The 27891-nt window shown below is 35.5% G+C and overlaps 1 protein-coding gene across 1 annotated transcript in view; it reads right to left on the reverse strand.

Annotated features, from left to right (window-relative positions):
- The window catches only part of rps6ka5 (ribosomal protein S6 kinase, polypeptide 5), a 49462-nt gene that overhangs the window by 10982 nt on the left and 10589 nt on the right, over positions 1–27891 (reverse strand). Inside the window, exons 4-14 of the mRNA XM_051134023.1 lie at positions 25675–25790; positions 24975–25076; positions 18982–19065; positions 18682–18785; positions 15452–15602; positions 15144–15305; positions 10979–11104; positions 8122–8255; positions 7920–8013; positions 3924–4094; positions 3440–3631 (exon numbers count right to left, since the gene is read on the reverse strand). Coding sequence (XP_050989980.1) covers positions 3440–3631; positions 3924–4094; positions 7920–8013; positions 8122–8255; positions 10979–11104; positions 15144–15305; positions 15452–15602; positions 18682–18785; positions 18982–19065; positions 24975–25076; positions 25675–25790 — 1436 coding nt within the window. The remainder of the gene's footprint in view (positions 1–3439; positions 3632–3923; positions 4095–7919; positions 8014–8121; positions 8256–10978; positions 11105–15143; positions 15306–15451; positions 15603–18681; positions 18786–18981; positions 19066–24974; positions 25077–25674; positions 25791–27891) is intronic.

Here is a 27891-nt window from a genome sequence, read left to right on the forward strand (position 1 = left end):
CGATTTGAGAGAGCATTCAGAAAATTTGAATTATAAACAATTGATTATAAAAACTCTTGACAATGTGCTTTTAAATGTGCTATCAATTCAAAGAAAGAACACATTATTAGGACTTTATTATGAAAATTAGATGGAAAAAATGCACAGCCAAATAAGCTACAAAGCTCCTATCTTTCCCAGAACTGTGGTTTCTCTCCATGCTGTTCAGAGCTCCAGGGTCTCTCAGCTCACAGCCTGTCAGAGATCATCACGTCAAACCACTGCACTACTCTGTTCTCCCCCCAGCCAGGTCCTGCTCCCCAATACAGAGTGCCACAAAAATAACTCAGCTATGGACATCTCCCCCAGGCTCCATCTCGCTATCTCCTCTCATCTTTCTCTCAATGAAGTCCTGGCTGGAAACATTTCTGCTTAAGGGTGGATGCGAGGACTCGGATCAGCAATGCTACGCTCTTTTGGAAAGGCTTGATAGTTTGTTTATTTTGGTTGGTGTTCAAGTGAATAAGTGTCAGAAACAGCAAGACATGGATTCATACCCAAAAGGAGTAAATAATCTACATGAAGGAGGATAAAAGCTTCTGTATGGATACACACCAGAATCTCATATTTGCAGAAATAGGAGAAAGCACTCATACATTCATACAAAATGCACCATTCAGTGTTTTATTTCCATTAAAAAGGCTGAAAAATGAGATACTTCAGTGTGACAAAGGTGCATTTAGCACTTGCCCCATTCTCTCCTTCATAAAATCAGTTGAACACAACTGCTGTTTCAAACCCTAGTGGGCTTCCCTGCAGATTAGTGGTCAAATGATATGTATTTTTGTGATGGCCAATGCTGTTATGTGGGTGAGTGGCCAGTGGCTGGTATAAAAACTGTGGAGATCAAAATTAGAGAACAACCTATAATTTCCTAAATTTCAATGTCACTGCTTATATGTCTTATTTGAAGTTATCGTAGGTGTAGAATGGCAGTTTTTAAGCATATTTCGTAAATTAATTATATTCTGAAGCACAGTATAAAAAAGAACTCTGATCAAAATCTGATCAAGTGTTTGGAGTTAATCTGGCACCTAGTGCTATTTTTTCTTAATTATATGACAAATCGTATTTGCTTGCTGCATTCCTCTAATTTTCACTGAGATTAGAAGATGGCAGAGCACTCTAAGGTGACTGAAACCCTATGACTGGAAGTTGTCCAGATGAAGGCCAAAGGGATGACCCTTTCAGCCACTGCAAGAGAAGTTGGTCATTCAAAATCTGTGAATCTCAAACATCGCAGGTTTACAATGACACCAATTCATTCAAGTCCCCCAGAAAAGCTTGGACAAATGTGCAAGAAGACAGGATAATGCAGAGACTCTCAATGGGGAATCGGTTCAGCACTGCAGCTGGAATTGCTTGTCAGTTCTGTGTTAAACAGGGTAAGGTTCTGTTTCAACCTGTTTAAAAGTCAGACTGAAAGTGCACTCTGCAATGACCAACTATCTGATCAACAGAAAGAATCAAAAGGCTAAGCTCACCTTTGCTGAGGAGCATGTTGTGTGGAGAGAGGAGAACTGGTCCAAATTTCAGCTTTATAATTTATTTGTGTCTAACGGGAAACATTTTGTTTGGCATCAAACTGAAGTAAGATTAAGTGCGTAAGGAAGTTGGTGAAAGGCGGAGAAGGAAGTGTCATGGTTTGGGGGATGTTTTCTGTAGTAGGAGTTGGGCCTCTTATACAGCTACACGGTAGGGTGAATGCAAATGTTTATCAGAACCTCCTTCAGCAAAATGCAGTTCCTTCCATGTAAGCATCTCCCAATAAGCCTGCAACTTTCATGCAAGACAATGCCCCCATTACACTGCAAAACAGGTAAAGCAGTTCCTTGAAGCTAAGAACATGGAATGGATATTATGGAGTCCTGATCTAATCCCGACTGGAAATCTCTGGAAACTCTTGGCGACAAAGTTATGGCTAAGAAACCCATTACAGTTACCAAACTGTAGAAGAGAGTGAAAGAAGAGTGAACCAAGATCACACCAGCGCAGTGAGAGAAACTAGTGATATCCTGTGGCTGCAGATGTGCTGAAGTCATTCTAACCAAGGGCCTCTACACTTCCTACTAATTTCTGACAGCTGTAACCCTCCAAAATTGTAGTTGTAATCTTTTTTTGTGCTACAGTGGTTACTGTTCTCTAATTTTGATCACTGTGTTTTCCACAAAATAAAGGCTTTTGTTGAAATGCCTTGGATACTTATTCAAACATGTTGGTAGAACAGTGGTATACCTACAGCTGATATTCTTTTAAGTTTTGAATGGTGAAGATCAACAATATTTCAGAAAAAACAAGTATTTATTGATTGTTCTCTAATTCTGATCTCCATTGTATGTTATATTCACGTTATTTAAAGGAGAAGTTCACTTCCAGAACAAAAATTTACAGATAATTTACTCACTCCTTTGTCATCCAAGATGTTCATGCCTTTCTTTCTTCAGTCGTAAAGAAATTGTGTTTTTTTTGAGGAAAACGTATCAGGATTTCTCTCCATATAATGGACTTCTATGGTGTCTGCGAGTTCCAAAATGCAGTTTAAATGCAGCTTCAAAGGGTTGTAAACGATCCCAGCTGAGGAACAAGGTTCTTATCTAGTGAAATAACCAGTTATTTTTTGAACAAATTGACAATTTATATACTTTTTAACCTCAAATGCTCATCTTGTCCAGCTCTGTGTGAACTCTGTGTATTTCAGTTCATGACAGTTAGGGTAGGTCGAAAAACTCCCATCTACAAAGTGAACGTGCAAAGAAGATTAAACACCCTTTACAAAAAAAAAGGTAAAACTGATTTTGAAGTTGGAGGAGAAAACGAGATGGGAGTTTTTTTAACCTACCCTAACTGTCTTGAACCGAAATACACAGTTGACGCAGAGCCAGACAAGACAAGAATTTGAGGTTAAAAAGTATATAAATTGTAATTTCTTTTAGAAAATAACCATCAATAATATTCGTTTTGCTAGATTAGACCCTTCTTCATCAGCTGGGATTGTTCAGAGCCCTTTGAAGCTGCATTTAAACTGCATTTTGGAAGTTCAAACTCTAAAATGTTTTCCCCCCCAAAAACAGAATTTCTTTATGACTGAAGAAAGAAACTAAGAAGAGTAAATTATCTGTACATTTTTGTTCTGGAAGTGAACCTGTCTAATTTTAGAGATAGTAAATAACATGCCTAAGAATTGCTGCAATTCAAAAAATGTAAAAAAAAAAAAATCTTCATGGAACATGATCGTTACTTAATATCCTTTTGATTTTTGGCATAAAAGAAACATCAGTTTTGACCCATACAATGTATTGTTGGCTATTGATACGAAAATACCCATGCTACTTAAGACTGCTTTTGTGGTCTAGGGTCACATTTACTGTTGGCATTACATGCAGTATAAAATTGGCCTTACCAAAATGACTCCTAAACTCCAGAGGTCGCAGGACTCATCGTAACCATCGTATTTGAGAATTTCTGGTGCAGCGTACTGAAGAGTGAAGCAGGGGGTCTTCAGGAGCTGATTGTCAGGGGGTTTGAGCCGTGCAAAGCCAAAGTCAATCACTTTTATCTCTGAATGCTCAGTATCATCAGTAAAGAGTAAATTCTACAAATAGAAAAAAGCGATTCCATACACAGTTAGAAAAATAAAGAAGTAAAACCTTATTAGTTTAACAATACAAACATTTACAAATTCACTGTTCCCCAGATGCCTTTACCAGGCAGATGTTTCTTGCATACGTTTCCTTTTAATTAAGCAAGACTTGTCAATCCTGAGGCCTAACTACTATGTAAACTTCTGCCCAACCTGTACTTTGAGGCCTGTCAGCCTGGAGTGCTGTGACATGTGGGTTGTACATTTGAAATAATGACAGTGGATGTGTTGTGGCATGCCGTACCTCTGGTTTGAGGTCCCTGTGCACCACACCAACATCATGCATGTGGCTGACGGCAGACACCAGTCTGCGCATGATGCAGCTGGCCTCCGTCTCGCTGAAGTGCTGCTTCCTTCTGATCCTCTCCAGCAGCTCTCCGCCTCGCAGGAGCTCCAGAATAAGATATGTGTGTAGCTACACAAACATAAAATAGTGTTATTTTAGTATCACAGATATACTATTATAGGTTCATTAATATTTTGAGTCAATTTTATTTTTACATTTTCACTTCAGTGGGTGACAGTGAGAATATACTAGTCGAGCGAAAACTAAGTTTTGTTTACAGCAAAGGAAAACCAGTCTCCTCCTGACCATGTACTATTTTTCTTACTTTCTTACTTCTAATTCGTGACCGGTGTTTTGTTTTGCTCTCTGCGCTTCATGTTCGTCACCCTGTTCACCAACGTCCTACCTCATCCACTGGAACGCCATTCTCTTGTGTGTGCACTTATGACAATTAGCGGAAGCTAGAGATTACGGTTTATAAAGTTTTAAATATGGATATCTTTCATACAAAAATGCAGTAATCCACGTTAGAAGGCTTTTATCAACCCCCCGGAGCTGTGTGGAGTACTTTTCATGATGGATGGATGCACTTTTTTTAGACAAAATCTCAACACCCATTCACTTCCATTATAACGCTGTTATAATGGAAGTGAATGGGCAATGCCAGGGCATTTTTGAATATAACTCTGATTGAATTCGTCTGACAGATGAAAGTCATATACACCTAGGACTGTTTGAGGGTGAGTAATTCTTGGGATAATTTTTATTTTTGTGTGAACTATCCCTTTAAGGGAACTCTTGGACCAGAACTGGGCATAAGTCTAAATATAAAATTAGGGAGCACAAAGAAACACACTATTTGCAAGAATAACCATATGGAATGGTATATGATTGCAATTACACAAGCCTGCTATACTGGCACCGACGCACATTAATGACAAAAAGTCAGAGGGAATGCTGCCTTTGAACTCAGAAGGAGCTGAAAAAATCACTTGGCAAAGGTTCAGATTCAAAATGATTTAATAAATAGGCTTCAGTCTCATTATATGTTGAATGAGTGTGAATAAGTGAACGGGAGAACAAGTGTTTGCGTGCCGTATGTGGGTGGGATGAGATAGAAAAGAGTGTACCAGTGTGCAAGTGTGTGTGTGCATGAAAGAAGAAAGAGAGGCAAATGAAAAAGAGCAAGCTAATATCTCTCATTATCTCTGGTATAGAGGAACAAAGACCCTGACCGGGCAGGGCGGCTCTGCTTTTCATCTGGGGCACGGCACTGGGTGCAGAGGGTGGGGGTTGATAACCTCCAATTGGCAAGTGGGCACGCACACACATACACACTTTTAAAGATCTGAAGAGGTGCCCAACTGACTCAAGCTTATCATACTAATGAATAGGACGATGGATCCGGATGTCTGGCACACACTGAAATACTGTATACACACACACACACTCAAAAAACAAAAATAAAAAACACAAATAACATGTATACGTACTACCGTTTTTTTTTTTAAGATGTTTTTTTTAGTTTACACAAAAATGAAAATTCTTTCATTAATTAATCACCTTCATATCGTTCCAAACCCATAAGACCTTCATTCATCTTCAGAGCACAAATTATGACATTTTTTTTTTTTTAATCAAATCCAAGAATTTTCTGACCCTGCATAGACAGCAAGGGTCCTTTCACATTCAAGGTCCAGAAAGATAGCAAGAACATCGACAAAATAGTCCATGTGACATCAGTTACTTTTGTGTTGCTTTTTAAATCTGGGCAGGGCTTGCTTGTTTGTTTTAAATATAAAAAGTTCTATATATAGCAAGTGTAAAAGCTCTTTTACACCAAAAAAGTAAAATGAAACAGCCTCAGGCTGAAGAAAAGTAAATTCACGTCTGTGCAGAAGAATGCAGGAGAAGGTTCAATACTCTTCAACAATAAAAAAAAAAAAAAAAAACAATGAAGCACAAATGTTAGTTTATCTAATTTTTGCTTATTAGTATAGTTGAACTAGGTCATCAAAGGTCAGCAGCAAAGACATTGGTTAATAAAATGGGATTAAATACATAAAGGATATTTGGGTCATTTCACATATGTAATTATTGCAGGTTTGCGTCATATTCTGAGTTTGCATTTCACTGTTTTAATTAGTTTTGATAGACAATGAATCTGTTTGTATGTTTTTTTGCGGTTGAGATTAATTAATGCATGTTCACATATAGTCTAGAAATACAGTAACATCATGTTTACACTGCACATTTCTCTCAACATGGGGACAGGAGACAAAGAAGACAAAGTACTTATTTAAAAAAGTAACTAGATATTTTCTTGTAAATTAAAAAGTAATGTGTTACTTTGTAAGTTACTTGAAAAAAGTAATCTGATTACGTAACTCACGTTACCCCCAACACTAGTTGTGATACTCTCCAATAGGCGCTAGGGTGACATAGGGAAGAACTGTTGAATACATTTTTTTGCGCACAAAAAATACTCTCGTAGCTTTGTAAAATTACGGTTGAATCACTGATGTCACAAAGTGTTTTGTCGATTGTTCTTGGTACCTTTCTGGACCTTGAAAGTGTAAGGTCTCTTGCTGTATATGGAGGGTCAGAAAGCTCTTGGATTTTATAAAAAATATCTTAATTTGTGTTCCGAAGACGAACGAAGGTCTTACGGGTTTGAAGCGACACAAGGGTGAGTAATTAATGACAGAATTTTCATTTTCAGGTGAACCATCCCTTTAATACTTTTATTTAGCAAAGATGCACCAAAAAGTAATTTTTAATGTAACAAAATATTTCCATTTTAAATAAATGCTGTTCTTTTGAACCTTCTGTTTTTTAATCACCTTTTTCCAGAAAAATATTAAGCAGCACAACTGTTTTCAACATTAATAACATACGTTTTTTAAGCACTAAATAAGCAAATTAGAATGATTTCTGAAGGATCATGTGACACTGGAAACTGGCCGTTGAAAATTCAGCTTTGCCATTACAGGAGTTCAGTACATTTTAAAATATTAATATAGAAAATATTTTATATTGTAATGATATTTCACAATATTACACTTATTGCATTTTTGATCACATAAATGCAGCCTTGGTGTATATAAGATACTTTTTTCAAGAACATTGCAAAAAGAAATCTTTTTTGAACGGTAGTGTGCATTTAAAAAAAAAAAAAAAAACACTTCGTAAACTTGACATACACAATGCATTTGTTATGTAATGTAATTTTCCAGTGAACAGTGCAATGATGTATTAGCCCTGCGTGTCATGTACATCTTTGGTTTGTAAGCTAGGTTTCTGAGTCTCCCATCAACTTACATCGGTAAAGCAGGTCTGATGCACATCTATTTTTTTTACTGCCCTGAAGAAAATGTAAATCTATGGTTTTCTCTAGGATTTATTAAAGGGGTCGTCAGATGCCCATTTTCTACAAGCTGATATGGTTCTTTAGGGTCTTAATGAAAAGTCTGTAACACTTTTTCAATGGGTGTGTAAAACAACACCCTTTATACCTTGTCAAAAACGGCTCTTTTCTGAAAAAAAAAAAAAACACTGGGTGGATTTTTATCATTATAGGGTGGATGTGTCCACACACTTCCTACACACATTAATGTTCAAACGTGTAAAATTGAATTTTGCATCCGATGACCCCTTTAAAAAATAAAAATAAAAAGGACCAATCTGATGCTGTTGAAATGAAAACCAACCATGGTGCTATATCTCCAGTTAGTTTTAACCTTCTTTTGGTGCTGCATCTGATAAAGACTAGATTGTAATTGAGACGAAGTACAATTAAAAACAAGGGGACAGTTTATGAATTAAGGGAATTAAATCTGGGGCAGGTGTGAGGACAAACAGAGTTCAAACTTATTCAGGCTAGCCCAGTTCATTGAGAGAATGAGGCTTTGATGTGCACAAGAGCTCTAGATTTCAGTTCCAACGCTATGTTACCTGGTCGTGGTAGATTTCATGTAGCTTGACTATATTGGGGTGTCCATCACACAGTTTGAGAGCAGCGATCTCCTTCTGCGTCTGTGCCTCCATTCTGCAAAACAATTAACTACAAATTACTTCCATGACTATTAGCCTGTATAAATCAGCTGAATTTTAAATATGTCACAGATACACTGTTAGAGGGCTGCATAGCCAGTACCTTTTACTGACGATCTTTACAGCGTATTTCTGTCCAGTCTTTTTGTGAGTGCACTGTCTACAGATGGAAAAGCTTCCCTCTCCCAGAGCGTTCTCCCTCAGGTCCATCTCATAGTTCATGTAGAACGGCGAGTCCTACAATCAGTTTAGAGGTCAGGAGAAATCCACTTACAATGTTTTTTTTTAGTTTTCTCGCACCAAAACAACTGCAATATACTTTCACATGACCCTCTATCTGACACTAAGAATTAAACGGGTTGTTTTGTTACCATACCTTTAACATTTTATATAGAGTTTATATAGAGGCTAGAGTTTATACATGCTAAATGTGTAACTGTTGCAAATGTAGAAGGTCATGTTAATGTGCTTGTGGTTCAATGGTGGTTGAATGAAATTTAGAAAAGCAAGGAAAATCCTGCTGCTCTTAAAGGGTATAAAATGTCAGGTTTTTATATTTTGTGCTACTGTGCTATTTTTGATTACACACAATAGATGAATGTTGTTGGCTTTTTAGTTCATCACACCCATTAAGACAATGTATTGAATACATTTTTAAACTAAAAAGAGGCCAACTAGCACTGCAGCAGTTAAATTTTTAAACAACAGACCAATCAGATGGATCTGGGCGAGGAATAGACATCTTCAGTACATTGAGCGTGTATACTGGCAACATTAATGTGCAATTATTCAACACTTCTGCTAAATACCACTGCACTCCATCTAGCTGTTTTTAAAGCAAGAACTGTGTGAAAGCCCCTTTAAAATGTTTGGCACTCATTGTAACATTTGCATAGTGGTAGGTAATTGTGGTAGGTCTTTTGTTCACATGTCAATGTATTCTTCTCTACTGCACATTATTATCAATCTTTTTCTCTTTCTTACCCTCTACTCAACTTCTCTTACATCATTTAATTTACAAAAACTGTTTCTTAACAACCAGTACTGATTATTGTTATGGTATAATTGTGCAATAATCAATATGCAAAATATGCATTTAATAGCCATTCCTGTAGCTCAACCAGTAGAGCATAGAAAAAATGTCTTGTATAACTGATAGTAATTTATTCCTGTCTTATATAATAATAGAACGTGTAATTATTTATGCATGCAATTGGAATATTACGTTACTGTACCTGCGAACTATGTTGTTATGTTAAACAAAGTGGTGTGTAATGTTACTATTACACTAGGTGCTATTTTTTTTTTAAGACTTAAAGGGATAGTTCACCCAAAAATGATTTAACCCTATGATTTACTCACCCTCAAGTCATCCTAGGTGTATATAACTCTCATCTTTCAGATAAATACAATCAGAGTTACATAAAAATAATGTCCTGGCTCTTCCAAGCTTTATAATGGCAGTGAATGGCTGTTGATATTCAACAGTCCAGTAGAAGTCCAAAAAAGTGCTCCATAATGCGGTGGGTTAATAAAGGCCTTCTGAAGCAAATTTCCATTTTTGTAAACAAATGTCCATATTTACACTTTATAAACCGTAATCTCTAACATCCGCTAACTGTGGTACTCGTGTTCACGAGAGAGTGGTGTTAGATGACGTAGGACGTAGCGTAAGCTCTGGTGAGAAGTGACGAACACGGAAGCGCACTGGGAAGAGCAAAACAAAGAAGAATAAAGTATAAAATGAGGATTTGTAAAGAAAAATTACGGAACATTTCGAAGCCAAGAGGAGACTGCTTTTCCTTTGCTAAACAAGCATATTCTCACCAGAGTTTACACAATGCTTATGTCCTATGTCATCCACTGGTACAGCAATGTTGTGAACTTTCATATGACAGTCAGCGAAAGCTAGACTGGAATGGTTTATAAAGTTTTAAATATAGACATTTTTCTTACAAACGCATCAATTCACTTCAGAAGGCCTTTTATGATGAATGGATGTACTTTATTGGACTTCAAAATCTCAACAGCCATTCACTGCCATTATAAAGCTTGGAAGAGCCAAGACATTTTTAAATATAACTCTGATTGTATTTGTCTGAAAGAAAAAAGTCATATACACCTAGGATGGCTTGACGGTGAGTAAACCATGGGGTAATTTTCACATAAACCCATATTGAAAAAACGATAACTGTTTTAGTGAAAACTAAGAAAAATGAATGCATATATACATATATAATTATATATACATATATATAATATAGTAATATAAATATTCTACTGTGTTTTCACACTTTTTCCATTGGTTGCATTGCACTTACAGAGAAATCTTTACACTTTTCAGTCGAATCAACATACAAATGGCTTACTTATAGTTGTACAGTTATACATTAAACTGGGATGGGAGAAAGGATCTTAAAGGAGAAGTTCACATCCAGAAAAAAAAAATCCTTGTAATTTACTCTCAGCCATGTCATCCGGGACATGTTCAGTCAAAAGGAAAAAAAAAAAAAAAAAAAAAAAAATTTTTTTTTTTTACGTCACACGTGATCTTTCCAACATCATTATGTAATGCGCCTGGTTGGGCTGGTGCAAGATGAGCATTTGCTTTTTTTATTGTTTTAAGAAAATGACAGATCGTTTCACAAGATAAGACCCTCCGCTGGGATCGTAAAGACCCCTTTGAAGCTGTATTGAAACTGCAATTTGGACATTGAACCCATTGGCCACCACTGAAGTCAACTATATGGAAAAAAATCTTGGAATGTTTTCCTCAAAGACCTTCATTTCTTTGCGACTGAAGAAAGAAAGACATGAACATCTTGGATGACATGACGGGGGTGAGTAAATCATCAGGAATTTTTTATTCTGGAAGTGAACTTTTCCTTTAACACTAAAAAATACACACTTCAGTTTTAAATGTTATAATGTTTTTACAAAGCAGCAATATGCAGACTGACCTTCATCATAGCGCTACGGGCAACAGCGGCAGAGCCCGGCCTCTCTGACCCGCCACACAGCTGAGCCGGATCATCCATCACCGCATTCCTCTTAAACAGGATGGAGGGAGCCATGAAGGAATAGCCCTGCAGATACAAACATCTATAAACACATGCACTAACAGAAGAGGGAACTAATGCAGAGGAAGTTTTAGGGTCACTGACAGAACTCAAACACCAAGGCCTTTTGCATTTCTGCAAATCCTTCATGCAGAGGGACTCCAGTGACATTGTTTGCGACAACTGCATCATGTGCGCCCATCTAAATAAAGCCTCCGACAGCCCATGTCCCACTTACACGGCCAGACTGCAGCTGTGTGCTACATGGGCGGAGGAGTGGCTGGCTGGATGAGAGGATGGCTGGACGGAAGGATGAAGAGATGAATGGTTGAAATGCTTTTAATTGCTAAGCCAAGGTATTTGATTGCCCTGCTTTTCAAATTATCACAGTCCTCTAATGCAGCTTAATTTCAGTTTGTGAGGAGTTCGAGGGGGTGGCTGCGTTTATATGCGGCTATGCATGTGTGTGTGTGTGCGGCGGAGCGCTTCGAAAGTTATCATTGCAGACGTCGCTGCAATTGTACCGCCCGAGAATTACGAAGGATCAAAATTCCAGCGCACATGAAAGGCGAACGCTCAGAAAAGCCAAGATGAAGTTGGTAATCAAAGGTTGAAGGAGTAATTGAGCCAGACATGGTTGTTCTCGCAGACGCCGACCTTTTATTCCATGACAGAGCCGTTTAATGGCGGCATTGATCCGCCAGACTGAAGGATTCAGAAGGCAATCATAGACACCATCTCTTTCGCAGCCTCCCATTTCAGCTGGCATCATGCTATAGGCAACGTTATGGATCAAGCCGCATCAAAAATAGTCATTCACATCTGATGCTTGAATCCATCTCCATATCACCATAATTACATCTCCAAACAGCTCTCTAATTTATCTGAATACCAACATAGACAGCCGGGCTCACGTTGCGTAAGTGATCGTTATAAAGGCTGACTTGCCCATATCCACTTCAGTACTTCCTGCTTGCTAATAATGGAGGGTTAACGGAACAATTATATTCTAACGCAACATCAAATGTCCACTCATGTGCAGAAATTCATTCTTAGTGTCATAAATAAATGCTTACTGTGAATCAACATTGGTTTGGTACATCACACACTGGTTGGCGTTAGTGATAATCTGATATATTGTCCTGGAAAAGTAATCATTTGACATTTGGTAGTTTTGGGACAACTGTGCCTCAAAAGCTGAATTACTGTTTTATATATGTTTTAGGATGCACAATATTATCGGCCCGATATCGGAATCGGCCGATAATGGTTTTTAAAGTAAATATCGGCATCAGCCGATAATGGCTTTAAATGTAAATAACGACATCGGCCCAATATCGGAATCAGCCGATAATGGCTTTAAATGTAAATATCAGCATCGGCCTGATATTGGAATCGGCCGATAATGGCTTTAAATGTAAATATCGGCATCGGCCCGATAATGGAATCGTCCAATAATGGCTTTAAATGTAAATATCGTCATTGGCTCAATATCGGAATCAGCCGACAATGACTTTAAATGCAAAAATTGGTATCGGCCCAATAACGGAATCATCTAATAATGGCTTTAAAATGTAAAAAACGGCATTGATCCAATATGAAACATTATGCCGATGTGTCTTGCCGATAAGAAGAATAACTCTCACATGCTCAGGGTGTGCGAGCAATTAGATCACGTCAGCAGTGTGGCTCATTCTTAAAAAAAGTTTTGCATTAAATGATGACTAGATTCAGTGTTTTGGATTGCTGAATTTAATCTGAGAATGAACATACAGAACGAAGCATTTGGTGTGTGATAGAGTAAACAGTAATAGCATGTGCAGCAGTGTGCAGCAGCGACAGGCTCCCACGGGTCCTAATGCCCGATCAGCAAGGTTTTATTTCCGTAGTGGGCGCTGTTGGCCTATTTCAAATAAAATGAAAGTAAAATACACAAATAACATTAACACTGTTTTTCTGATTAAATAAAGTAAGTAATTAAAGTTAAATCTTAAAATAAAATGTCAAGGTTACCACTTCATTTTTCTGAAAAAAAAAAAAAAAAAAAAAAAATTTAAAAATGCAGCAATTGATATATGGTTTATTTACAGTTTTTTTCAAAGCTTCAATGTACTGTCATTATAAAGGAACTTCATCATTGTTTATTTAACTCTAACAAATAAGGTCTTGCTAAAAACTAGCCAAAATAAAAAATAATTTGCTTATAATCTCCGCATAGGAGACACTTGGTGTTGTTTCCAAACAAAAGGAAATATACAGATATCGGCATCAGTTATTGGCCAAAATGAGTTGAAAAATATCGGCACATCGGATATTGACGAAAATCCAATATCATGTTGACGCTGATAGCCTAGCGGTTAGAGCACTGACATATAGTGCAACTGCACCTCTGGTGACCCGAGTTCCGACTCGTGGTCCTTTGCCAATCCCATTCCCAACTCTCCAACCCATGCTTTTCTGTCATTCTCTACTGTCCTGTCTCTTCAAAAGAATGAAAAAGGCCAAAAAAAAAAAAATCCAATAACATGCATCTCTGCTGTTTTTTTTCTTTTTTGTTTTGAAAATTTTGAGTATATTTATACTACTATACTATACTACTATACTACTAAAATATACTACTACTACTGTCGCATTGAAAACTGGAGAAATTGCTGCTGTAAAAATTCTGCATTTCTATCATAGGAAATGGCAACATTAACTTAAAAAATATTTTGAAAAATATATTTTTTTAAATCATAAACATACCACAATATTATCGTTTTTACAACATTTTTGATCAAATAAATGTAGCCTTGGTGAGCAATAATATTTGAATACTTTCAGCAATAATGATTGCTATTTTTTAATTAATAATTATCATTTGTCAAATGCTAGTAAAAATTGGCTTTGGTGAGTGAATGCTGCCTTCTAACTTTATTAGAACAAAAATTTCCAGATAATTTACTCACCCCTTGTCATCCAAGATGTTAATGTCTTTCTTTCTTTAGTTGATAAGAAATTCTGTTTTTTGAGGAAAACATTTTAGGATTTCTCACCATACAATGGACTTCTATGGTGCCCGCGAGTTTGAACTTCCAAAATGCAGTTAAAATGCAGCTTCAAAGGGCTCTTAATGATCCCAGCTGAGAAAGAAGGGTCTTATTTAGCAAAACAATAGGTCATTTTCTAAAAAAAATTGACAATTTATATACTTTTTAACCTTAAATGCTTGTCTTGTCTAGTATTCTAGTTGACTGTGTATGTCGAAAAACTCCCAACTCATTTTCTCATCCAGATTCAAAATCGTCCTACATTGCTGCGGAAATACTGACCCAGCCTTTACAAAGTGAACATGCAAAGAAGATCAAATGCCCTTTACAAAAAAAAAAAAAAAAAAAAAAAAAAAAAAGGTAAAACAGCGATGTAGGTCGATTTTGTCATGAACTGGAATACACAGAGTTAATGCAGAGCTAGACAAGACAAGCATTTGAGGTTAAAAATATATTAATTTTTTTTTATAAAATGACTGATCATTTCGCTAGATAAGATCCTTCTTCCTCGGCTGGGATCGTTTAGAGCTCTTTGAAGCTGCATTGAAACTGTATTTTGGAAGTTCAAACTTGCAGGCACCACTGAAGTCCACTATATAGAGAAAAATCTTCAAACATTTTCCTCAAAAAAACAATTTCTTTACGACTTACGAAAAAAAACACGAACATCTTGGATGACAAGGGGGAGTAAATTATCTGTACATTTTTGTTCTGGAAGTAAACTTCTTTAATTTATGAGAATAATAATCTAGTAAACTGTATGATATAAATTAAGGCTTTGCAATTATGTATGGTAGTAATAATAATAATAATAATAGACAATATTTCACACTGACATTTTTGGAACCCAGTCAATATAAACACTAATGAGGACTAATGTATTTAAATTATTGTTGCTGATTTTTGCAATTACTGTGCAATAGTAAAGCATTTATGTCTTAAATTCCTCACATTCTCACATAAATTGCAAATTACCAGTAAACTCTGTGATCACACAAATATTATTATACAATAAAATGAGTTATTAATATTACTACCTGGAAGATGCGGTCACAGTTGTTTGGAAGTGCTGCTGGGGAGTATGTCGGAGTCATCTCTGTAAACTCCTCCGCAAAGTTGCTAACATCCAACTCATCACGAATTACGGGCTTAAATGGAGCCGGAACCTTCTTAGCAGCTAGATCCTCCCAGTTCATTTTCTGAATCAACAACAGTCAAATATTTTAGTGAAATCTGAATTAACTTTAACAAGGAAATAAAATGGCAAGGGAAATAGTTAATCTTCTCTACTAAAATGTATTTTTTGGGGGGAAAAAATAAAGTCAATTATTCATTTTCATCTTGCCTGGTAAAATGGATGGCTTTTCACATTCTGGGCCCCTGAAGGCCCAGAGCCCAGCCTCTTCTTTGGGTCTTTAATTAGCAATCGCTGGATAACGTCTTTGGCCAGAGGTCCCACCTCTTTGGGGAATGGAGGATCCTTCTTCATAATTCTCCTATTGGGCAAAGAGAGAGAATTAATAAAAAAGAAAACAAAAACTGTACCCTTCTTTAGATTTGTATTTAAATTGTAATAAAACCAATAAGGCTTAATGCTATTTTGTTAACATGTTGATGCAATCAAACAGTCAACTCATGATTTCAAAACAAAATGGACTTCTAGATAATAAAAAGAGAACTGGTGTTTAACCACATAAAGGCGTCCAGAGAACGAAGACTGGGAACCAAGAACTAGTTATTATTTAAAACAATGGCACTTAAAAAACAAGTTTGAGTTTTCAAATTTGTTCAAGTCTGATTGCTAAATAAAGGACACATACGAGTCATCAAATTTCTTTATATACGATTCACAATGAACCCCCAGATATCCAATTCTTGTTATATATATGTACGCTTCATGATACTAAAATCAGTCTAGCTAACTGAATGTTCATATGATGATGTGATACAAATGAGAATTTCTGTTGTATTTCATTAAGTAGTATTTTATAAAAATTAATGAATAAAATAAGTACACAAGTATACAAAATTTCATTAATGTATATGTCAGTTACTTCAATAAAGGACAAAAGAATTAAATAAATAAAAACAGAAATCTGTCCTTTTATTACTCATCCTCTCATTGTTCAGAACATGTATGCTTTTCTTTCTTCTGCTCAACACACACAAAAAAAATTAAAGGGGAAGTCCACTTCCAAAACAAAGATTCACATATAATGTACTCACTCCCTTATCATCCAAGGTGTTCATGTCTTTCTTTCTTCAGTCTTAAAGAAATGTTTTTATTATGAGGAAAACATTTCAGCATTTTTCTCCATATAATGGACTGATATGGTGCCCCGCATCTTCTTACTCGGCTGGGATCGTTTACAATCGCATTTGGGATCGTTTGAAGCCGCATTTAAACTGCATTTTGGAAGTTCAGAATCGGGGCACCATATCAGTCCATTATATGAAGAAAAATGCTAAAAATATTTTCCTCAAAAAACATAATTTCTTTACGAAAAGAAAGACATGAACATCTTGGATGACAAGGGGGTGAGTACATTATATGTGAATCTTTGTTTTGGAGATTTGTGGACTTCTCCTTTAAGACATCTTGGAGAAAGTTAATAACAGTTTTGGGTCCCCATGACTTCCATTGTATTTTCTGTTGATACAATTAAAGTGAGGGGCAGCATATTGGTAGTCATGAAATCCCTGCTGCAATTTGGATCGGTTAGCCAAGAGGCCCAGTCCTACGGGACTGATAGGGGGCGTTAAATCCCCTGAAACGAAAGCAAAATTACCCACAGTTGAACATCTGGAAAACTATCTAGTGCATATATGTGTTTGCGCTTTGGAAAGCATTAAAAGTTACTATTAATTAACATGCTTTTGCAGCATTGAACAATACAGCCAATCACAGACGTATCTGTTGATTTCTTGAACGCAATGGCCAATCAGAGGCGTTCAGTTTCTGCACACTTGTGAATCTCATAACAAACGAAGTGCACACATGATGTAAAATAAGAGATTCATTGTGCGATTTAGAGAGATTCATTGATGATAAAGGAACCAAGTGAGATCACGATGAACTAAGATGAGTGACGGCTCTTTATTGATTATAAAGGGAGCGCTCTTTGCACACTTTCTAGGCTATAATCCATACAGAATTTGTATGAAACTTGTTTTTTTGGTGAGATTCAGTTTAAGGACCAAGAACGTGTGTGGATTTTATTAGGATTGGGACATATCAACCAATAATTTAATCTCCAGTAACAGACTGCAGAAATTTCAGGAATTAATGATACGCAATTTATGACTGAATCAGAGGTCGCATTAACCGAAAATTGTCTGCCATTGACGGATTTTTTTTTTTTTTTTTAATCAGTGACAGGAAAATTTGAAGGCCACCGGTCATTTTGACAGATTAGTAGCGAGTGCGCTCCAGTGTGGCAGCAGAGCAGGGGATCCAGAACAAAAATCAAACCGTCACGAATCTTTTGCTATGCGTTTGATTACGTACAGGCTTTAAGCTACAGCGATCTCTCACATTACATTAAAGAGTGCCAAAACTGTACTTATTGCTTGAATTTCCAAATGGACAGAATTTGTTTCATATCCAAAGTAACAAAGCTTAGCATATTGTGATTTTTTTGGATGGGAGGTGCACTATGTACTGTTCATTTATTAACTGAAAACAGCATAGACCAAAAGATCAATTGGGATTCAAGAATCGATATTGGTTTATAAAAATGAGAATCAATTAAAACTGAGAAATAGAATTTTTAATCCAGCAGCTTGCATATTTTGTAGTTTAAATGTCCTCCTCTTGTCACTGTGGGGTGACATCCTGAACATGAAAAGTGACTGTTTATCTGTTCTTTAAAATAAATCCTCATAATTGGTTCATGATTAAAAATGAAGATGTGAACAAAAATAAAAGCAATTAAATGTGTTATTATAATTAAAATCTGAAAAAATGACGGACAATGGCAACCTCCGGACTGAATATAGTTCCATAACCTTTTTGTTTTTTCACCTGAAGGCAATGATTCAAAACGGACGCATTTCAAGTGACTGGATTTGGCAACTTGTGAAAACACATGGAAAAAGTAAACGAACATGGTTAAAAATGTCAAGGTCATCAACAGACATTCATTATTGACTGTGCTGTACTGGCTGTTTTGATGCATTGCAGTAAGGCAAGACATTCTTTGAAAGTCCTTTTTTGAGATTAAAATTTGTGCCCTTTTTTTATTCAGCAATTTTTTTAAGTTTTGTTTTTAAGAGTTAATGTCACCAATGATTGAAGTTAATAGGAACCAAAACTGTACAGCTACCAACATTCTTTAAAGTATCTTCTTTTGACTTGCACAGTCATTATTATGGTTCTGAACTACATGAGGGTGAATAAATGATGATATATTTTCATTTTTGGATGAACTATCCTTTTAAATACTCATTAATGGAATCAGAGTTGCTAAGAGGAAGCACAACCAGAACCAGAATCGTGAAATTCCTCACTCCCATCCCTACAGAGAGAGAATACAGCTCTGAGTATGCGTGTGTTTGTGCGTGTGCTGGTCTTACTCGGCAATGTCAGAATGAGAGTTCTCATCGCCATCAACAGTGAAAGGAGAGCCTCCAGTCAACAGCTCATACATCAGAACTCCCATACTCCACCAATCCACCGCCTGCAGGAGCACAACACAAGGGTTATACTCCCAAAAGCACATTTTTAAGTAAGCTGAATCATGTTAAAAAAATGAATGAATGAATCACTTTTCAAAGTTACATTTTAAGCTGCTATGTATAATTTAAGAAAATTACATGCGTAATTAAATACCACTTAAAAATGTGGCGAATGGGCGGATAAACGGTTCACTTTACCTTGTCATGTCCCGACTCTCCTCCCGCTACAATCTCAGGGGCCATGTACTCAATAGTGCCACAGATGGAATAGGCCCTCTCTACCTACAAGACCAAAAGGGTTTATTGTATGTTTGTAAAAGCCTGTATCTCCCTTGCTTCCAAATTTTCTAAACTTTAGGTTCATTTTCCACAATCTCTTTGTAGCACTAAAGGGATTAATTACTCATTAATTACTCACCTTCATATCATTCCAAACCTGTAAACCTTTGTTCATCTTTGGAAAACAATTTAAGATATTTTTGATGAAATCCGAGAGCTTTCTGTCCCTGCATAGACAGCAATGCAACTACCACGTTCAAGGTCCAGAACGGTAATAAGGACATCGTTAAAATAGGCCATGTGACATCAGTGGTTCAACTGTAATGTTACGAAGCTACGAGAAAACTTTTGTGCGCAAAGAAAATTAAAAAGATGACCTACGATTTAAATTTAATGGTTAAAATAACAGAAAAGATACTTTAAAAATAAAAATAAAACTGCCATTAGGTGGCGGCAAATCACTGATTTAATAACTGAATCATTCATTCATCTGATTTGTTCGAACGGCTGATTAATTCAGGAATAAAGCAAGTGACTGTCTTTATAAATGGGAAATTTAATCACTGACTCACTAGATTCATTTAAAAATGCATGTTCATTCATAAACGAAACACCGCCGTGCTTAAAAGGAGATGCGCAGCGGCTCATTTGTGACTTGTTTCAGACTATTTTTTACGAAGACATGGAGCAAAATTAGGCAATAGCCACTGACTATTAACTTTTTATTTAACTGTTGTATTAAATCAATATCTCATTTACAAACTCCCTTCAAAATAAGTAAAAGCAGTCACTCATCTTAGTTCATCGCAAACTCACAAAGTTCCACTATAATCAACAAAACTCTCTACACTGCACAATGATTCTCTTACTTACTCTCTCTACACTGTGTTTATGAAAGGATTTGTGAGATGTCTGTGATACATTACTCAACGTTGGAAAAACACGTAGAAACCTTTGAAGCTCCCCTCAGCGCAAACACAAACATGCTGATCGGGTCACTCGCTCATAGTGCTCCTAAATATTTTTTCATAGTCCCACGCAGTAGTTTTCAGTTGCAAATGCGTTCTAACTCTCGGATTTCACAAAAAATATCTTAATTTGTGTTCTGAAGATAAACAAATGTCTTGCAGGTTTGGAATGACACGACAGTGAGTAATTAATGACACAATTTTCATCTTCGGGCCCTTTAAGAATTCCTTTTCTTTTGCAATCATAGATATAAATGAAATGAATGTGCTGTTTTGAGCTGGGTATTAGCAATTACCTCATGATACGCTGCAGATCAAATACAAGTCACGATTCATTCAGGGTTTAATCAACCCTAAATTCTTATTTATCTACCATATGTAAGTTGACCTACACTACCAACAGTGGAAGCATCTACACAGAATATTCACTAACGATGGACCCATCAGCTTTGAGCTCAAGGCAAAGCTTTCATAGCAAAAAGGTGAAATGTTACTAATTTACTACTTTATTTTCAATGAAAAATACATTGATATAAAAAATAAATAAAATAAGATTATTGTTGTTAATATGGCTTTTATAGGCATTTATTTGACCAACAATACCGTAAAAACAGTAATATTGTGAAATAGTATTAAAACTTAAAAATGCTGTTTTCATATATTTTAAAATATATTATAATGTATTTCCTGTGATTCAAAGCTGAATTTTCAGCATCATTACTCCAGTCTTCAGTGTCACATGAACCTTCAGAAATCATTCTAATATGCTGATTTTCTGCTCAAGAAAGATTTCTTATTATTAATAACAATTCTGAAAGCCTGTCCTTCTGTTTTTGTAGAAATCATGATTTTTTGATGAACAGAAAGTTAAAAAAACAGCATTTATTTGAAACAAATCTTCTGTAACATTATAATTGTCTTTACTTTCACTTTTGATCAACTTAATGCATTCTTGCTAAATAAAAGGATTAATTTACTAAGCCCCTTTCACTAGTAGTGTATCATACACAATTTTAAAAGTTAAAAATAAAATGTAAACCTATACATCGACACACGATTTTTCATTCTAGAATGATTAATTACTGCACTTAGTTGCAGTTGTGCTAAGACTAAACGCCATCTGTGCTTTCTAAATTAGGCAAAACTGCTTTCTGACTTATGCGGCATATTTATGGAATGAAATACATGAAAACATCTGGAACAATCTTCTTTAATATCCTACGAGCATTTAACGTTCTTGCCATATGTCTGAATACCGATACAAGCACATGGCCTTTAAAAATAAAGTTCCTGTGTACATTTATTAATTGCTTTTATTTTTATGCATCTCATAATCAGCACATTGCAGTCGGATGAATTTACTTGTTTTATGTGCGCTGGTTTATATGTTCGCTATAAAGCCTTAATAGTCAGAGACGTGTTTTCAAACCGCACTTATAAAAGAAAATCTGGCTGCAATGGGTTGTTAGCTAGTGCAACAAAGGTCAAACTGAGAAAAACAAAAAGTTCACATAATCTTTCAGAACAAAGAACACCATCAAAACATGCATGATAAGCAATTACAGCATTGGGTAAACAGCCTTGCACTGTAATTGGGACGGAGAAAGGTTCAATGTGAACTATTGAAACATCAAACAGAATATCTCTGACAGGTCAGGACACGCCAGGACCTGCACATGTGGGAAATTGGGTGGTCCCCACGAATAAACAATCATATTCGTAGAAAAAGACATGCTTCTCATGGACGAATGTCAAAACCCTAAACAACAATGCAACAAGAACGTCTCTCAATACAGATGGTTCAACATTTGTCCCGTACACCCATAACCTTACAGAAATTCAGAGATGTGGAAGTCTGGTCATTTTTTTAATAAGGAACACTTTTAAAATAAAAGCACTCTTTTCAAGTATACATAAAAGCCAAAGTTTGCGCACACTAGTATTGAGATGTAACAAATATCATGACAACAACAGCTGTGAAAAATTAAACACTTGTTGGCCCATCTAATCAAATAACTTTTTACCCTCCTAGTAGTTCATAAATTGGCGTGTCATCCTAACACAATGTTCCCTCTAAATATTTGTTCCAGCAAAACCTATTTTTATTGGGCAAATCCATGAAGCCAACCATTTGAGCAGAAACATCCCATGCAAGAGACCCATGAAGAGTTCAATAGGTCATTCTTTACAAAGAAACAGTTCATTTAATAAGTAATTTATTGTCATTACTCCAGTCACATGATCTTTCAGAAATCATTCTAATATTCTGATTTGCTGCTCAAAAACATTTTTATTATTTTTGTTGAAAACAGCTGAGTAAAAAAACAGTTCATGTTTCTTTGATGAATAAAAAGTTCAGAATAACAGCATTTATATGAAACATTATAAATGTTTATAATGTTTATATTTTGTAACATTATAAATGTCTTTATCATCACATCTGATGAATTTAAAGCATCCTTGCTAAATAAAAGTATACATTTCTATAATTTCTTTCAAAAAAAAACATTCAGATAAACGCTGACCTTTGGATCTTTCTATTCATCAAAGAATGAAAAAAAAAATATTTCTGAAGGATCATGTGACACTGAAGACTGGAGTAATGATGCTGAAGATTTAGCTTTGATCACAGGAATAAATTACATTTTAAAATATATTCAAATAGAAAACAGTTATTTTTAAATAGTACAAATATTTCAAAATGTTACTGTTTTGCTGTACTTTCGATCACATAAATGCAGACTTGGTGAAAGAAACTTCTTTAAAACATTTAAAATCTTACTGTTCAAAAACTTTTGACTGGTAGTGTATATTTAAATATACTCTCCCATTAAAAAAAAAAACTCAGCAAGATTGCACTGAATTGCACTGAAAAAAAAAAAAAAGACAGATGATTATAAGTTCACAAAAGACTTTCATTTCAAATAAATGCTATTCTATTCAATCTCCCATTAAAAGAACCCTGAAAAAAATGCATAAAAAAAAAAAAAATTTAATAAGATAATAAGAATAAATAATAAGATAATAAGAAATGTTTTTTCATCTATATGTTGTGCCTTTTGTCCTGTAATATGTGATTAAAAAAAATGAATTAGGGCTGCACGATAAATCACATGTTTTACTAGTAAAGCCGGTTCTGTGATTAGTAGTAAATCTCCATCAAGTGCGTTCAGCTGGAGTGGCAATTAATACACCAAATCGTAAATTACTGACAAGCTACAAAAGAGAAAAAAAATAATAATAAATTTGCGTTCATAATCGCGGATGAATCGCATTCGATTTTGCGTAGCTTGTCAGTGATTTACGGCTCTGTGTATTAATTAGGGTTGGGTATCATTTGAATATTATCAATTCCGATTCCAATTCTTTTCGATTCCCAGTTTCGATTCCAATGTGAATAAAAGACGATATCAAGCATATTTATTCGGTTTCTTTTTTGCTAAACATTTAGTTGCAGCTGAATACCATGAACAAACATCAACAGGCTACATAAAAACAAAATTCACGTTTGCAAAATAGAGCTGCGTGATTCTGGATAATTTGGGTTGTTGTTGTTGTTGTTGTTTTAAATGGTTGTTGTGGTTCTCTTACGATTCTGAAGAAAAAACATTAGACAACTAAACAGAATTACATGTAGGCCTAATTTATAATTAAATGATTCAGTGATTCACTCAAGATTTACTTGGTTCATTACTGGATGAATCAGTGTTTTTGAATGAATGATCAAAGACAAATACATTATTAACAGCCCCCTTTCGCCATCTACTGGCATAACAGCGTAATCGATAAATCTTTAACATTATTTGGAATGTAAATTTTAATTTCACAAGTATCTGATTCCTGACCTTAAGTATCTGATTCTAGAATCGGAAATGATTTTCGATACCCAACCCAAGTATTAATTGATGCTCCAAGCTGAATGCACGTGATTGAGATTTACCACTAATCACAGAACCGCCTTTACTGACTAAATACGCATGACAATTTATCGTGCAGCCCTAAAATGAATGTAGCATTGGTTGGTAATTTTATTTAAAGGCACAATACGTAAGATTTTTTGATTAAAATATCCAAAAAACAGTAGAACAGTGTTATATATTCTGTTGACTTGTGTACTTACATTATACCAAAGTTTCCAAGAATGTTCAAATCCAGAGAATTAAGCAAACTTAACTACTTTTATCACACTCAAATGTATCTAGTATGATAAAACAACGCTGCTTTACCCCACATACGCATGACCAGAAGGAGCGGAAGCAGTCGACTGTGGCATAATGAAAAACCCGCTGCTTTCGTGCCATGTGTCGCACTTGTCTCTCATTAGCATCGCTTCATTGGCCTAGTTTGGTTCCACGGCTTTCAAATCTTTAATACATTAGCTCATCCATGAACATGATTTCTGCAGTGATTGTGAGGATGAAGACCACAACTCCCGCGATTCAACACTCAATCATGGCGTCTTCAAACTAAGTCCTTATTTCTTTTGTTTGTTTTAAATATTACATACTGTGCCTTTAAGAGGTTGTAAAGCTTATTCAGCCTTTTTGTCCATGGCTGGACAACAACTTATCTGATGGCTCCCACATACTTTTGTTTGTACTTGGTGAGCGCATGGTTTTTTGGTGTATACGCTGCAGATGCAACTGACAAGCTGCTTTTGCACACCGCATGCCACTTATCTGTATCTGTAACGCCTTCCCCTTAGCATGCTTATCAATAACCAGAATTATAATCTGATTCAGAACTATATGAAAAATCATCAGTATGCAGTTATCATGAACTGGGCAAGGATGCGGCCCTTATCCCCTGAATTACTCTGCACTGTTTATGTCTGCATAATATTTCTCCCATTTTCACTTCAACACTGAATATCAGTAGATATGCAGACAGACAGTTTTTTTTTTCCCACAAAGGAGAAAAATATGTAGAGTAATACAAACTCACCTCATGAAACTCCTTACTAAGGCCAAAATCTGTCAACACGATGTGACCGCTTGAATCAAGCAGTATATTCTCAAGTTTTAGGTCTCTGTAGACGATTCCCAGCTGAAAAACAAACAGGAACTAATAAGCGCTTATGTTTAGATGTGGGACCAAATACTTCTATTGCATGTCATCATTCACAACATTTGTTCATCCTTGCCAAAAGTATGTGCTCACATGTTATGTTCACAACCTTAGCTTGTCTGGGGTCATAAAATGCAGCCATTCGCCTGGAAAATGCACCACTATTTTAATAAATAATAAATGGCAACACAATAGGCAATGACAAAAAATGAGACTGAACCAAAACAATGTTAATCTCACTGTCAAGGTCCTTCCTACAAATGCTGCATTGCCTGCAGGGCAACTCTCTTCTCTCTGAAAAATGGCTGCTGTGCAGAGGATAAGCATGCATTAAAAACACTTTTCTTCCTCTTTCTGTAAACACAGCCTTCGAGAAACTTGAGCGCTGCACATACATTTGGCCTGGCCTGGTTAGCTGAGTGAGGAATTGATCTGAGTAGGCAGGAGAGAAGAGAAGTACCTCCTGAGCAAAGGAAGGAATTACTTTCACTATTCTCTCGAAACGAGCCGCCGTTCAGGCAGACTGCAAAGGAAATGAAGAGTGAAAATAAGTGTGCAATTTTTGCTGCAATTTTACCTTATGCAAGTGCTCCAGTGCTAGTACAATCTCCCCACTGTACAAGGTAACTTCTTGCTCTTTAAAGCGAACTCTTTGGACCAAGTGTGTGAAGAGCTCACCTCCGTTCACATAGTCTGCAATTGAAGGTATATAAAACAAAATTGCAGCTGGTCAAAGACAGTGTTAGATTTCTGATGCACCTGGTATTGTGCAAAATCCTGTTTTAATGCTGACACCAACACAATCAGTTCCAAGCGTTACCACAAAAACCATGAGTTCCTGTAGTGGCATAGGGGCTTCCGCTTTTTATTATTAAAGCACATTAACTGCGCTGCAATTCACAGGGTCCCTGCACAGAGTAAACCGGTCTCACACACTCGAGAGGGGATGTGTAAAAGTTCACTTTCTTTGAAACATCCTGCATCAAACAACACTCGAGTCCCACAAAGGAGGGGTTTCAAGCTTGATGACAATGTACAAACACAAAATATTTATGACTCATATTCAGCCACATTATTTAAACTCATATATTTAAATTAAAGTAATGAATTATACACTGGTTTGGGATCAGTTTAATGCCAGAAATTCCTTCTTTTATTCAGAAAGGATCCATTTTATTGATTAGAATGACAGTAGAGATTTTGACTTTGTTAATAAAAGTTATATTTCACATAAATGCTGTTCTTATAAGCTTTTTAGTCATCAAAGAATGCTAAAATGTATCATATGTTTCAAAAGAAACATTAAGCAGCTTGATAATAATAAAAAATGTTTCTTGAGCATCAAATCAACATTTGTGAAGAATCATGTGACACTAAAGACTGGAGTAATGTTGCTGAAAATTCAGCTTTGTTATCACAGGAAAAATATATTAAAATGAAAATAGTTATTTTAAATTCCAATAATAGTTTATAATATTACTGTTTTTAACTGTTTTTTTTGTTTAAGTAAAGTTTATCGAGTATATCGCAAAATAAAAAACAAAAACAAACCCAGAGTGGTTTGACTACTACGCGAGCACATTTAGCGTGATTTAATCTATTAAAGGGTCATTTCATGAAATCGGTGCCTTTTCCACTTGGGAAAATTGCAAAATAAAATAGGTTTAATTCTTTTTTTATATCCATAAAATAAAGACACTTTAAAATGACAAGAAATTGTATTGTGCCCTATCAGGCTATGTAATTTATTATTTTGTATCACTATTTTTCTACCTCATGTTTTGGTATTTCTGTCAACCCTGCTACCGACACAAGCGTTACTAGATAATAAAATTTAATTAGAACTCATGTGCCTCTGAAAGAAAAAGGCATTAGCTCAATAATATACCTTTAAAATGTTTGAATTTTACACAGACAATCTTTAAAAACAGGGTTAAACCTAATAAGTCATCCCTGTTACCCAAGTCAAAACCTGTTACTCTAAAAAGTAACAGGTTTGACAATTTCAAACCATTTTGCTAACAGCTAGCTAAATGTCAACTTCACAAAAGCACATATTGTACACTTTGAAAAGATTTTGTACTATTTTGTTTTGTATTTTGTATCTACTTTGTAGATATTGACTATATCGTTGTAAGGAAACATTCTAACTTCCTAGAAGTGATGCCACTTGAATGTACATTATTTTACAAGGCTTTTTTGATGAGCGTAACAGGGCTGACATGAATTCAGGGGACACCAATAAAATGATTTATATTTTATAGAAAAAATGCACACCTATGCCAAAAACATTGCTCAACAATTATTTAATATCATTTTGCCTTCATTTTGCAAATTAAAAGTCCTGCTGAAAAAGAAAAATCATAGTGAGGGACAGGCCAAAAACCTTACCCTTACCAGCATAAATGCTATTTAAATTACTTAAAATAATATTTAATTTTCTTTTTTTATGTAATATTGATGAAAGCATATATAGTATTGTTAAGTTAATAAACTGCACATTTATTTGCTGTCATATTAAATCTATGTTTGATTATTTCTTAGGTACGCAAAAGGCACTGATTTCGTGGAATGACCCTAAAATACATTTAGAATGTATGACTTTTATATGTCTTTTATATTTCTATCATATGATATAGTTAATAATCACACAAAGAGTACAGGGTCTTTTTTCCCAAATATCAGCACAAATCCGAATGTGATATTGATTTTATAAAACAATCCAATAAACAAGAAGTTGATGTTAAGTGACTTACATTCGAGACAAAACAGTTCTTGTTTTTGTATTTCGTCA

Source organism: Labeo rohita, chromosome 17 (genome assembly GCF_022985175.1).
Source record: "Labeo rohita strain BAU-BD-2019 chromosome 17, IGBB_LRoh.1.0, whole genome shotgun sequence".
Lineage (NCBI taxonomy): Eukaryota > Metazoa > Chordata > Actinopteri > Cypriniformes > Cyprinidae > Labeo > Labeo rohita.